Raw genomic sequence first — 14,980 nt, forward strand, 5'->3', positions numbered from 1 at the left:
AGCATTTTGTTTTATGAAAGGGGAGGAAATGACATGAAATGAAATGAGATGTATGGAGCTGTGACAGGGGCATGTCCTGCCCAAGCTGTGGCAGGTGTTGAGAAAACAGCTCATTTCAGTGCTTTGGTCCCAGAGAAATCTGAGACAAGGGCACCTGCAAAGCCAGGGAGTTCAGTCACTCCCAAAGTGGAAGAGGTTTCTGTATTTTCACAGGAAAATAAGTGTGATGGCACATGGAACCTTCCCATCAGAGCCAAGCACAGGGCACAGGCTGAGCCCCCTGGCACAAACCATGGCCAGAGTGGGTCTGCAGGAACATTTGGGATCCAGCACAAGAAATGGGAAGGCAGGAGTGGTCTCATGGGTAGGAGACTCAATTACAGCTTTCAGGTGCATCCTCCTGGGCAGTCCTGACGTGTCTCAATCACACCCACATCCACCACTTTCCAAATATGCAATCTGTTGTGATTAAAAAGCCAAAATGGAATTCTTGGGCCCTGCAACATGCTGTAAGTCTGAGGGAGGCTCTTTAGGGGTGGGGAGAGACCCCAAGTGGAACAGGGCCTCCCTCCACCCCACAAAGTGCTCTGGCACCCAGCAGGTACACACTGAGGGCCCGCAGAGGCCGCACAAAACCACTTGAAATAAAAATTGATCAGAGGCTGGTTTCATTTCTTTAAGTTAAGCTGTCAAACAACAATCCAAAGTCTACCCAGAAGGCAAAACTCTCCGTCTTCTGCACTGTATCCCAAAGAAAGGCTCAGCTTGCTGCTGCATGAGGTCCCTGGTAATAAAGCAGCTAAAGGCAGCTGGTGCTGAAATCCCACGGCAGAGCTCCGGAAATAAACGAGTGATTCAGGCACTGAGAGCAGCAGGGGGATGGCTCTGACTCAGCCCAAGCACCACGGGAACAGTTACAGCAGGCAGGGATGTGCAACTGTTCCCTCTTCAGCAGCAGGTGATGGGGGGCTCTGCCCAGGGCACCTCTCCACAGGTCCCAGGGCAAACACAGACCAGGTGCTGGGAGAACACAGCAGCAAATCAGGCTCCCAACACCTCCAAACCTTTTCCATCAGAGAATCCCAGAAGGGTTTGGGTTGGAAGGGACCTTAAAGCCCATCCAGTGCCACACCTGCCATGGCAGGGACCCCTTCCACTGTCCCAGGCTGCTCCAAGCCCTGTCCAGCCTGGCCTTGGGCACTGCCAGGGATCCAGGGGTAGCCACAACCTCCCTGGGTAACCTGTTCCTGCATCTCGCCACCCTCACAGGCAGGAATTCCTTCCCAATATTCTAACCCTACCCTCTGGCATTTTTAAGCCATTCCCCCCATCCTATACTACATCCCCTTGTCCAAAGTCCCTTTCCATGCACCTCCTGAGCCATGTGCAGGACCCCAAGGCAGGCAGGAGAAGGGGTTGTGTCTCCGGGCTGGGAAGCCCTCAAAACATGTGAAAAATCAAACTCTGGGAGTTGCTTATCTCTTACACCATCCTTGCTCTTCACTTTAATACCTCGGGGCTCCCCTCCCGAGAACAGCTGTTGAGAGATTTGCAGCAGCAGGAATGTGTCATCTGCACCCAATGATCCAATAGTCCTAACAATTGTGGGTATTATTTCTCTTAAATCTACCCCTTAATCCTATAATGCCATAAAATACCACTGAATCAGAGCTTAGCAGGATTCCAGAAAAGAACAGACTTTTAAAGAGATAATGAGAACTCCACATTTATGTTGGATAGGATTGAAAGGAGAGGGGAGGATTGAATGGGGGAGGCAGAATGTACCAGATGGGCAGATTATTTCATAGTTTCCCTTAATATGATTTCTTCAACCTGAAGCATCTGGTAATTCCACTATCAGAGATTAGATACTGGATAAAATGGACAGGCAGGCTGATCTAACAAAGCAATTTTATTTCCTGGCTACACATAGGAGAGGTTCCCATTAAATCCTGTATCACAGGATAAAACAGAGGTGCATAAAAATGTTGTATCCAAGCAGGGAATGTTTGCAAGCCCTGGCATCCCATGTAAATATGCTTCACTTTCAATATAGAAAACAACACATCTCCCAAACCCCCATCCTCCCCAGGCAGGCAGCGAGTGCTGGGAATGGATAAACAATAAAACTCACACAGCAGCCTTCTCCTTCAGAGGCTTTTGCAGAAAATTGAGAAAATCTCTCCAGCTCATTTTTGTGAAGATTTGTGAAGAAGTCCTGCAGGCTGCAGGCAGCACCTTGGGTACTTCCAATCTGGAAGCTGAGATTGTTTTCCAGAACATGCAGGAATCTCATCCTAAAGCCAAAAACCCCAATCAAGCGTGACAGGCATGTGTTCCCAGTGCCCTTCTCATTGTGGCACTGCTTGGCAGCAAGTTCTGGAATAACTCACCCCAAAACACCACTCCTGCCTATTTTAGCCCAAGGAAGAGCTTTCCCAGCCATCCCAGCAGGAATCTGATACCTGGTTCACTGGAAATCTCGTGCACAGCCAGCACAGCCTTTCCTGCTCAGCACAGGGCTGGGATCAGGGTAAGGTCCAGGAGTGGCAGGCACAGCTCCTGCTTGGAACCAGCTCCACACAGGTCAGACCAGACCTCTGGCACCACTGGGAGTCAGCCCAGGACAACCCCAATCCCTCAGTGGGGAACAGCAGGGAAGAGTTTCTACCCCACAGCCCAGGTGAGCAGCCCCAGCAGCAATGGGGAAAGGGGAAAGCAGAAAGGAGGAACAGGGAAGGGGAAAGAGGAGAGGGGGAAAGGGAACAGGGAAGGGGAAAGAGGAGAGGGGGAAAGGGAACAGGGAAGGGGAAAGAGGAGAGGGGGAAAGGGAATGGGGAAGGGGAAAGAGGAGAGGGGAAAAGGGAATGGGGAAGGGGAGAGAGGATGAGGGAAGGGGAAGTAAACAAAGGAAAGGGGAAAGAAGGAAGGGGGGATGGGAAAGGGAAGGGGGAAGGGGAAAGAGGATGAGGGGAAAAGGGAATGGGGAAGGGGAAAGAGGAGAGGGGAAAAGGGAATGGGGAAGTAAACAAAGGAAAGGGGAAAGAAGGAAGGGGGGATGGGAAAGGGAAGGGGAAGAAGGAGAAAAGGGAAGGGATAAGGGAAGTAGAATAGGAAAGGGGAGAGTGGAAAAAGGAAAAGGGAAGGAGGAAAGAGGACAGGAGAAAGAGGAAGGGGGAAAGGGAAGGGATAAGGGAAGAGGAAAGGGAAAGAAGAAAAGGAAAGGGGAAGGAAATCATTCAACTAAAGCAAAGATGATAATCCAGACTACCAGAAAGTGACACCATAATTCCCCAAATCAGGGCAAACAAGGTATTCTGCCACAGCTCCTGGTGTTGGGAAAGACCTCACCTTCTCCTGAACATCATCCTCACACCTCTGGGACCATTTTCCCAGGGAAACTCCCTCCTTCCTCTGCCTCTGGGCAGGACTTAGAGGCCCTGAGCTGCGAGCTGGACTGGCTCCTCCTCACCAACAGCTCCTGAAATCCCTTGGAGCAGGGATATCTGAGTCCCTGAACCCTCGGTGGTGCTGACCACGAGGTGCAAGGAGCCTGGAGACACAAAAATACACACAAAATGTGCCAAACTTCCCCATAACCCTCCTTGCTCCACTTCCCTTTGGCCACAGGCACAAGAAAGGAGAAGGAAAAGGCCTCAGAGCTCTGATGCAGTTTTGCTCAGCACTTAGGGCAGTGCACTTCACCACATGAATCTTTCCTTAAAAACAGGGAAAACTGAGAGGAAAGGCTGGGGAGTGCCAGCCTGTGCCAGGACCAGTGCCAGTCCATTGGCATTCCAGACACTCTGCAGCCTTTAGCTGAACCACACAGTTTCACCATTATATTTAAAACTACTACATGCTTTGTAATGCTTATCAGCTGGAGGGTTTTCAACCGTTTTTTCCCCACTAATGCTGCAATTTCAAAGCCATTTAGGCTAATTTCCCTTGACTTGAATCTATTTTAATCAGAGACCAGGATACTTGACTTAAATGGTTTGTGTTCAACCCTTCATAAAATCAGCCATAAAACTTTATGCACTAAATAGCGAGGGAACCTTGAAGCCAGAGGTAGGAAGAGGTGAAACTTTCTAAATTCTCAGCAAACTCCAGCCTATTACACACAGACCAACTGTCCTCTTACAATATCAAGCCAATTGATCCCCAAAACAAAAAGAAAACCAATAAACAGAATGCACTCCTGAAGTTCTTACACAGATAAAAAGCACTAAGTTGTTCAGCTGCACTCAGTACCCACAAATTCCCTCCCAGGTCTCAGCCCAGCTCCAAACTGAAGCATTTTTAATGCTGTGCCCTGTCCTCTCCCCCACTCTCCCATGGAATGATGGATAGTGGAACTGAGGAAAAATACAACGCAAGCCTGAAAATGTCAGAATTAATCCTTTTCTTCCCCCAAAATCTGAAGAGAAACATTACTTCTCAAATTAATTCTCGCCAAGTAACGCTGGCTCTGCTGGAAGTCAGAGCTGGGGATGAGAAATGGAAATCAGCAGCTCAGCCTCAGGTAAGTGCTGGAGAAGGTCTCGCTCCAAGGATCCAGCATTGTGCTGGGATTTGCATATCTCAGAGGCAAAGGTGCAATTTGTACCTGCAATTCAGCCTGGCAGAGGAGCTGCAGCAGCACAATGCAGCCTGGGCCTCCATTCCTTTGGAAACTCATCCAGGGATTTCTGTTGTCAGTGGTTGACAGCCCTGGATGCTCCAAGGGGCTGCGTGGAATTCAGGCAGCACCCAGAGAGGTGAAAGAACAAGAGCTGCTCCCCCAGCCTGGACAGCCTGGAGCTCTGGGGACAGAGGGAACAGGAGCTGCCCCTGCTCCCCCAGCCTGGAGCTCTGGGGACAGAGGGAACAGGAGCTGCCCCTGCTCCCCCAGCCTGGACAATCTGCCACCACCTGACACACAGAGCTGCATCCCTGGCTGCACGGTTTTCAATGCTCTGCAGATGCCAGGCAACATCTCTGTCACTGCCCCAATGACACAGGCATTGGACACGGATCTTTCACAATCTGAACCTCTCTCAGCTCATTTTTTTATCAGGGATTTCACTCCAGGCCTGGACAAACTGACACTTTTCTATTTTGAGGAACACTCTGGCAGCCATATCTAAAATTAACCTTCACAAAGATAAACTTGCAGAGTGTCTTTCCTCATCCTCTTAACAAAATGATGTGTCACCTCTTCTAAAGCCTGTTCTCCTGCGCTGCTTGGCAGGTAAACATCACCAGCACCTTAAAAGCTCAATCAAAAAAGGAGAGGAAGGATATTGCCACTGTAGAAACTCCCGTTAAAGGCCCAGATCTCCAGTGGGAGATCCCAGAGTGTCCCTGGAGGATTCCTGTGCTGGGAGGAGCCTGAGGACAGCCCAAGGGCCCTGGAGGTCCTGCAGGGATGTGAAGGAGCTGTCAAGGAGGGAGGGAGGGAGGGAGAATCTCTGCACTTTTACAGGGTATTAAACACCAAAAGCTCAGTGAAAGCAGAGCTGAGCTTCTGATGGCATCACCTCCACCCAGAGTCATGGACTGCTTCAGGAAAACAAAGACAGGCTGGGAAGAAATTCACTTTTTTCCCCTGATAAATCATCTTGGTGAACTCCCTCACTCTCTCCAACTACCTGGAACCAAGGTGGGGCCAGGTGAGGATCAGTTTCTTCTCCCAGGTACCAGCTGACAGGACAAGCAGGAACAGCCTCAAGTTGTGCCAGGGGAGGTTTAAGTTGGATGTTAGGAAATATTTCCTGACAAAAAGGGGGGTCAGGCCCTGGCACAGCTGCCCAGGGCAGTGCATCCCCACCCCTGTAGAGGTTTAACAGCTCTGTTGATGTGGCACTTGAGGACACAGGTGAGTGGTGGCCTTGGCAGTGCTGGGGAATGGTTGGACTCAATAACCTTTGAGGCTTTTCCAACATCGGTGGTTCTGTGACTCCATGAGCTCATTCCAGCCCAGCCACCCCTGTTTCTCATCACTGAGCAGGGCCCTGTGAACAATGAGGGAAGAGCCAGCAGCACCAAACTTGACTGGGAAAGCAGCAGCACTCCTGGCTCTGGGGTGACTCCTGGACACAAACATTCCCTCCTGGAGCCCCTGGCACTTACTTGGTGGGGCGATAATCCGGGATGGAACGATCCAGGGAAATCTTCTCACTGAGGTAGGAGTTGTAGCCATACTTCTCGTGGGGTCCCTTGGCTTTCTCCTCCTCCTCGGGGGACAGGGTGGCTGGGAGGCCACCCTTGCCACGGCCACCATAGCCCTCAATGAGACCAAGGGACTTGGAGAGACCTGGGGGAAAACAAAAACAACATCTCTAGTAAAACGTATCATTGGTAAAAACCCATCATTGCTAAAAACCCATCATTGCTAAAAACCCATACCTGGTAAAAACCATCCCTGGTAAAACCCATCCCTGGTAAAACCCATCTCTGGTCAAACCTATCTCTGGTAAAACCCATCTCTGGTAAAACCCATCATTGCTAAAAACCCATCCCTGGTAAAACCCATCACTGGTAAAACCTATCTCTGGTAAAACCCATCTTTGGTAAAACTGATAATTGGTAAAACAACTCATCATTTGTAAAACCCATTTTTGGTAAAAACCCATCCCTGGTAAAACCCATCGCTGTTATTTCCAACTCCCAAGGAAAGAAAATACTCTAAAAATCCTGGTTGTTTTGGTCTAGTAAAACTGATAATTGGTAAAACAACCCATCATTGGTAAAACCTATCCCTGGTAAAAACCATCCCTGGTAAAAACCATCCCTGGTAAAACCCATTGCTGTTATTTCCAACTCCCAAGGGAAAAAAATACTCTAAAAATCCTGGTTGTTTTGGCTTCCTGGCTGTTTGGGTTGGTTTTCTGCAGACATTTCATGTCCTCCTTCTTTGGCCCAATGCTGGAATAAAAATGACTCAAGTCTTGCAGTTCCTCACGGCTCAGGCACTCTGCTCCTGCCAGCCCTGCCCCTGGCGTGCAGCTGATAACCTGTCCCAGGATCTGTGCATTTATTGAGTTGGTGGGGAGGTTATTCAGGCCTCCTTCCCACTCTCGGAGAGGTAATTACATGGAAGGTTAGATGTCCCCAGGAGAAGGATAGGTTGAACACAGAGCAGGAATAAAACAGGCTTGGTTAAGTGCCAGCTGAATGAATTTTTGCTCAGTGTGAACAGTGAACAGCATACAAATGGTAGGGATTTAAAAACAATTTCCCCTCAAACCTTTCTTATCTTTTAAAGTACAGTGTTCCCAGACCCTTATCAAGGGGAATTATTTATTTATATCTGCATAGCTGAATGAAATAGGCAAAGTTCAAAATGAGCTGCACATAAAGAGCTCCATGGATGATTTGGTGGTGGCAGTGAGAAGCCAAGTCCATGCTCATGTTATTATTATTTATTAGACAGAACACCTGGAATTTAAATATTTTTCATTAGCAGAGATTCACTCCTTTTGTCAGAAACACAAAAATAATAATGATGGATTTTGGTTTGCTTTTGTGTCTGTTTGGTTTTGTAATACTGAAAGACAACAGGGTATATTCCCATTGTTTCAAAGGCAGAGCCCTGACTGAAAACAGGACAGATTTTGTCACCTCTGAAGCTTTTGAAGGGACAATAACCTTGAGGCTGATCCAGCTCCCAAACCTACCACTGACTTCCATTGTCCTGGACAAAACGTTCCTGCCTGCCCACAGATTTAAGTATTTTTTTCCTCTAAAAGTAGCATTGAGAGACAGGAAAAAATGAGCTGGGAGTGTAAATCACAGTTGGAAGAACAGTTTGAAGAATTATGATTATTACTACTGTTATTATCATCATCATCATCATCATTGTTGTTGTTATTCTGGGGAGTAGTATTCCTTCTGACAAGGAAGTCCTCAACATCCTTCCCTGCTCTGTGAGAGCCCCTCTGACCACACTGGGCTTGATTAGATTTTATCTGAGGACAATAACAACAAATCAGCTGCCAGGAGCCCCAGGCTGTGATCACACATCCAGGCTGCCTTTCCCAGCTCCAGGCTGAGCAGGAGCCAGGGGATGACTCAGGAAGGCTGGCATGGGTGGCACTTTGTGGCCTGCAGAAGCTCAGCAGATCACTCCATGAACTTCCCAGCCCCAAGAGGTTCCATTCCAGGAACCCTCAGCATCTCCCAGTTTGCTTTTAAAGCTTAATTTTGCTTTTCTTGCTTCATTTGAACACATTTCTCCCTGCCCCAGTGCTTTTGCTTTCTGTGCTTTGAAGCCACACTCCTGTGAGGAGGGACGTGGGGATTTTCTGATTTCATCCCACTCAGTGGGATGTGGGAACCATGGACATCCCAGCACCTGGCTCAGTAGAAGCAGGCTGTAAAATCACAAGCTCAGGTTATTACCAGCAGCTAATAACAGATCATTAACTCAGACACCAAGGCAGTGCTTGTCCCAGAGCTTCACACTTGAAGCCAGCAGGGAAGGATGATACCCCAAGGCCAATCCATCCCCCACAAGATCCCAGCCAGTCTCCAGAGGTTCTTACCCTGGCTAAGGTGAGGGATTTGTGCTCCCAAGCACAGCAGCTCAGTGAAGGACCTGGAATTCGAGGTGAGGACCCTCCCACAGTGCTCAAAATGTCAGATCCCAGCACTCATTTGTCTCTGCTCACTCAATTTATGCACATTCTGTCTTTATATTACTTAAAGTTGGTAAATGCTGATAAACCAACATCATCTAACCAAAGAAATCAATCAAATGGATCCACTTGTGTTGGGCAGGGCACACCATGAGCCCTCCATGCTGCCTTGCAGGAGAGCACCTGCAAGGAGAGTCCTGGAGATGAGTACTGCCAGGTGGGGTGGGCAGGCAGGATCCCCTGTCTGTCCCTGGGCTGGTTCAACATTTCCTCTCCAGCCCAGGCTGTTGGGAGGGTTCAGGAATGTCACTCTGGTGTGTGGCACTCCAAGCAAGAGTGAAGAACATTTGTCAAGGAAGACAATTCATGTCCAAACAGAAGAGGAAAGAATTTGTTTCCAGCTGGCTGGAAAGGTGCCGCAGGAGGGGCAGAACTGAACACAAATGGTGACAGCACATCCTCATCCAGTCCATCCATTCACTGGCTTTTATTCACCACATTTTTGGGCACCTTTCTGTGAACTTGGGGTACCTTTGCTGTGACTTCAGGAGTTGACCTGAGCCCACCCATGTGGCTGTTCAGGATATTCTGGGATTCCATGAAACCTGATTTGAATTGGCCTGAAAGGGCCAGAAGTGACACACACAGACAGCATGAGCAAAAAAGGGAAGGAGCATGGTGCCACCAGCTCATTTCCCCAAAAAAAGGTTGAAAGCAAAGAGTCAGGACTGTTCTCAAATCACAGAACAAATCCTTTATCATTCTGGGCAGGCTCAAAGCAGAAGTGCTGAACCTCTGCCAGAAAGTCTCTCCTGATGCCTGCTCCAGCCTACCTGTAGTGATAAACAGCACTAATCCCCACAAAAATCTTGATCTTTGGAGTGGATTCAGCCCCTAGGGAATTCTGCAAGCTCAGGAGATGGGCTGCATGGAGATGAGGTGTTGGTGCAGATCAGAGCTCTGAGCAGCCACAAGCTTCACTCATCCCAAAGCCACACTCACCCAAAGCTAAAACAGGAAATTTTTTTTCAGAATCTCCAAAAAATTGTGAATTTTGGAACAAATGGAATATATTGCTATTGTACTACAGGAATAGAAGGAAAAAGAAAAAGCAAGATACCACGTGGAGCTGCCAAGATCTGAGCCCCTCCTGCTGGAACAGCCAGACAGGGGATCCCTGGGGACTGGCAGGAGTTGGTTTTCTTCAAGATGATATAAAAATTTAATCTCTACAGCAAAATTATTCCTAGACTGAGCACAGTTAGAGTAAATATATTAGTCTCTTCTTAAGCTGAGTGTATTTCAGAAGGAGGCAGGAGTTTTCTAGGACAGAGAAAACCTTTAGTGAAATACAATCTAATGTGATTTGCAGCCCTCATTTCCAAAGGCTCCCCGGGAGCTGGAGGGGGGGAAAAGCTTTTTGCTCCGTGTCAGCCTGGATGAAGGAAAACATTAACCCTCCCATACAACCCTCAGCTGAGGAAATTTGTGATGGGGGGGGGCTGGGGAAGAAGGAAGAGCCCGGAAATGAAAAGACATTTTTGAGAAATGGATGCTGAGGGAAAACAACATCAACCTTGCAGTGCCTGAAGGGGTCCCGGGGGGCTGGGGAGGGACTGGGGACAAGGGATGGAGGGACAGGACACAGGGAATGGCTCCCACTGCCAGAGGGCAGGGAGGGATGGGATATTGTGCAGGAATTGTTCCCCTGGAGGGTGGGCAGGCCCTGGCACAGGGTGCCCAGAGCATCCCTGGATCCCTGGCAGTGCCCAAGGCCAGGCTGGACAGGGCTTGGAGCAGCCTGGGACAGTGGAAGGTGTCCCTGCCATGGCAGGGGTGGGATGAGGATGGGATGACATTCAAAGTCCCTTCCAACCTAAACCATTCTCGATTCTAATATAGGAAAGATTTCTGAAATTTTTTTTAGCTGCATCTTTCCATATCTGTATCTCGTGCAGCACGAGGTACAGAACACACACAGCTCAGGGTGGAAGCCACATTCCAGCAGGGAAGAAGAACCTGAAGCCCCCCTTCTCCAGAAGGAATAAGTAATACTGAAATGGTACTGGAAAACACGGGAACCGTAAAAAAATAGATATCTCTGCAAAGCACAGCTCTTACTCAGTGAAGCACAGTGGATTTTTCAGCCCCAAGAGCTCTCACAGGGATGTTTGTTCCTGGCCTACATCAGCCAGAGAGCTGAAGGCCAACAGGGAATTTCTGACCTGGGGAAAAACCAAACCGAGGAGGTAAATGGCCAGTGTGGAGTGTGTGACCTGCGGGGGAGCCAGAGAGAGGGGACACCCAGAGGGGCTCTCAGGGCACTGTGTGAGGAACCAGAACTGCTACAAGGGGCAGTGTCCCAGGGAATGCTGGAAATTCTGGGGACTGCTGAAGCCTTCAATGCTGTCCTGCTGATCACTGCAAACACAGACTATTAAAGGGAGGGCTCATTAACAAAAGGGGGATTGACAAAGAACAGGCACCAGCTTTCCTTTGCAGCCCTGGTGGAACCTGGGACATGGGATTTTCTCTCCTTGCAGCAGTTTTTACACAATTTTAGCCAGATTTGCTCAGAACTGTTGTTATTAGGGTAAATAACTCCCATTTCTCTGGCTGTTGGCTGCACCTGTGGAACCCTGTGCTGCCACAGGGCTGTGGGAACTGTGCAGGGATTACAAACACAACTGTGCAGGGAATACAACTCAGCTTCCTTTGCTGTCACTGCCTCCCCAAAGCATCCTCATACTCCTGCAGGGGAAACTAAAAGTAGCTGTAAAGGGATCAGAAAATGAGAGTTTGCTTTCTCCTGGGGAAAAAATAGATCTATAAAGTTTAAAAATTAGCTTAAATACTAGAGCCCAGTGAAAAACCAGTATTCCCCTGGACCCTGTACAATTCTATTCGCTGTACATGCTACATTTATTTTTCCTGGGGCTGAACACTTATCAAAAATTTATCCCCCAAATCAGATGCTGCAGCTAAAGGGTCACTACTTCCCCTTCCACTGGACAGTCCTTTTCCAGGAGCTGGATTTTAGCTTATCAGGACATCTCCCCCAGTGCAGGAATGCACAGAGCTGCCTGGTGTCCTTCACCATGCAAATGAAGTGTTGGTTTACTGCAGAGATTACCATGAACATGGTGACTTTCAGAAATGGGGGTCACAAAAACTCCCACCCTCTGCCTTCACACTGAATGACAAATGGGAACTCAGAAAAAGCAGCAGATGAATGGGCCCAGGCTTGGCAAGCAGGGATTTTAGCAGATACAAACTGAAAATAGAGCATATTTCACCTGTACTCCAACATATTGCATCTCTGAAAAAGCTTCTGCCTATGAAAAATTATGTGAATAATTCTGGCTGAAATGAATTTGTCCAACAGAGCATTAAGATTTCACTTAAACAATTGTGACAGGTAGGAGTGAGGGAATTGAGCACATTTTCTTGCAGCCCAGCCAGGCAAGGACCAAAACCAGGATGGGCACAGCTCATTTTAAAATATATTTAATAATATAACCTTTTTAATGCCAGGCTGGAGGGGCTTGGAGAACCCTGGTCTGGTGGAAGGGGTCCCTGGCCATGGCAGATGGGGATGAGAGGAGCTTTAAGGTCCCTTCCAACACAACCATTCTGGGATTCTCTGATTTAGGCTTAGATTAGATGATGACCTGTAGAAGAGTGTTTTAAGCCCAGCTGTGCTTACATCATTATGGGAACAGTCAGACAATGTCCAGGTTTCTGCCCACCTTGCATTCCTTGGAAGGGATGGTAAAGGGAAGGGAGCACTGCACAGGTCTGCAGGATCGTTTGAAATGTTTAAACACAAAGCTACATTTACAGGTCCATACACACAGGGATTCAAAAATGAAGTTTTCTTATCAATATAGAAATGGGAACAGAGGGAAATTACTTTCAGAGCCAGAGGGAGGATCAGCACCCAGAGCAAGGACAACGCAGTCATCAGGACAATGTCAAAGCCTGTTTAGCCTCTTACACTACCAGGTTCTGCTTCCAAATGATAATTCCCAAATCAAGATTTGCCCCTGGCACAAAACAACAGGAATCCTTCCCTAGGCCAAGGCTGTTTAGTTCTGAGGAATGATTTATTTGGTTCCAACACCTGGGACTGGTGAAAGACCTTGGACATCACTCTGTCCTCCCTGAAAGTCCAAAAATAGTGGCATTTACCACTCTGCTCACATTGATAAAATAACTTGTTGAGGAAGGCAGAACTTGGCAGCAGAGCTGGTGCAGAGCAGAAATCCACGGGCTAAAGAAAGCTCTTTGCAGCTCAGCAGGGAGAACAGGCACTGCTGCCACGGGAGTCTCGGGCACAGAGACCTTGTTCAGACACAGAAGACAAGCCTGAAGGTGATTCCTGTCCTGGGGAAAACCTGGACACATGTGGAGCATTCCTGGCAATTTAACAGTGAGAGGAATGCCCTTCCCTGCGGGTGCAGCCCCCCCTTCCCCAGGAGCTGTTCTGCTGCTGCACTGCCCCTCTCAAAGGGGAAACTCCACTCAAGGAGCCAATGCCTTACAGCTGGCACAGGTTTGTCCCAAAATGACCAGTTACACCCCACTGCCCATCCCTTTTGGTCACAGCCACAGCACCAGCAGCTGCCTGGGAATTCTGGATAACACCCTGGGATCTGGGAGCAGGGAGGGATGAAGGGGATTGGCAGAAAAGAGAAGGAAAAGTTTGTTGCAGCAATCTCACCTGCATGTTATGACACAAATACAGATTTATACCTCTGACTGACATAGGGGACTGTCACATTCTGGAAATACTGGAGAAAAGGGAGGAAAAAAAGGTAAAAAGGAGTAGATCACAGTGATCACAGGAGTGTTACACAGTGTTTAACAAAAAGGAAAATCACAATCAAAACCATCACTAAGATCATTTAGTGAGAGAGCTGACCCAAGTTACATCACTTGAGATGTCAGAGAACTCAGAGAACTGGCTTTAGTAAGCCCTGCCTAAGGGCTGCTTTCAAGGATTCAGTACTCCTGGGATTCAGGCACAAGAATTTCCCCACCAACACACAGCAAGGTATTTGCATGAGCTGGTCAGACAGACCAGAGCAGCCTTCCCAGCAGCTGCTCTCTGGTCTGTTCCAGTGGCACAGATCCTCACAAAGCACCAGCATGCCCAGGCAGCACTGAGAAAGCACAGGAGACCCTCAGAGAGGAGAGGGGACTCTGTGGAGAGCACCCAGCATACTGGTTTAGGTTGGAAGGGACTTTAAAGTTCATCTCATCCCCACTCCTGCCATGGCAGGGACACCTTCCACTGTCCCAGGCTGCTCCAAGCCCCATCCAGCCTGGCCTTGGGCCCTGCCAGGGATCCAGGGGCAGCCACAGCTGCTCTGGGCACCCTGTGCCAGGGCCGTCCCCGCACAGCCAGGTACCAGTGAGGAGACCCAAGCAGGCAGAGAACAGATGCCCAGCAGAGCAGAGCAGGTCCCCAGCACAGCACAGCAGGACAGCAGCTTCACCCAAGGCTCCACAACCAGATCTGCACGGCTGAAACACCCCTTGGTGAGGCACTGCCATCAGCAGCTGGGCTCGGCTTAATTCCAGGACCTTCATCCCCACTACCAGTTCTCTGCTGCTCATGGGGCAGTTTTCTTTATCTCTCCCACAGCCAATCGTCCCTCCAGGAGATCTCTGCTGTCCATGGCCACTGAGTGTCCCTGCAGGGCTGATCAAATTCCAGCATCCCATGGGGAGATGCTGTGCCCAGGGCAGGAGCCAAGCATTCCTACCTGGATCCAATCTGAGCCTGGAACAGCCCAGCAGCCTTTGCCCACTGCATTCCCAGAGGAGCAGCTTTCTCCTGCCCTGCATTCCCAGAGGAAGAGCAGGCCCATCTCCAGCAGCCCTGGAGCTGCAGAGGAAAACTCCCCCCTTGTGCAGGATCCCTGCTCCAGCAGAAGCACAGCTGGCACTGCAGGAGGGCTGAGCCCCCATGGGATGGGACTGTGCCACCACCCTGACCCACAGGGGGACAGGGCCTGTTCTGACTCTGGTAGGGTTGGTTTGTTTTTTGTTTGTTTCTTTGCAATATTGCCTTTGTATTTTTAATTTTCCTAGTTAAGAACTGTTATTCCTACTCCCATATATTTTCATGAGAGCCCCTTAATTTCAGAACTATAATAATTCAGAGGGAGGGGATTTACATTTCCCATTTTAAGGGAGGCTCCTGCCTTCCTTAGCAGACACCTGGCTTTTCAAACTCAGACACCTCCTCAGACACCAGAGCCCTGCCAGGGGAGCTGCTCCAGCCCAGCCACGAGCCTGGAGTCCCCTGCTGAGGCTGCAGGACCAGAGGGGCTCTGGGCACGTGGCTGCTG

General features: G+C 49.1%; 1 protein-coding gene across 1 annotated transcript in view; it reads right to left on the reverse strand.

Annotated features, from left to right (window-relative positions):
- GALNT17 (polypeptide N-acetylgalactosaminyltransferase 17) overlaps positions 1–14,980 on the reverse strand; it is a 207,028-nt gene that overhangs the window by 145,492 nt on the left and 46,556 nt on the right. Inside the window, exon 2 of the mRNA XM_039732914.1 lies at positions 6,115–6,298. Coding sequence (XP_039588848.1) covers positions 6,115–6,298 — 184 coding nt within the window. The remainder of the gene's footprint in view (positions 1–6,114; positions 6,299–14,980) is intronic.

This window comes from Passer montanus, unplaced genomic scaffold (genome assembly GCF_014805655.1).
Source record: "Passer montanus isolate IOZ18808 unplaced genomic scaffold, ASM1480565v1 scaffold81, whole genome shotgun sequence".
NCBI classification, from domain to species: Eukaryota; Metazoa; Chordata; class Aves; order Passeriformes; family Passeridae; genus Passer; species Passer montanus.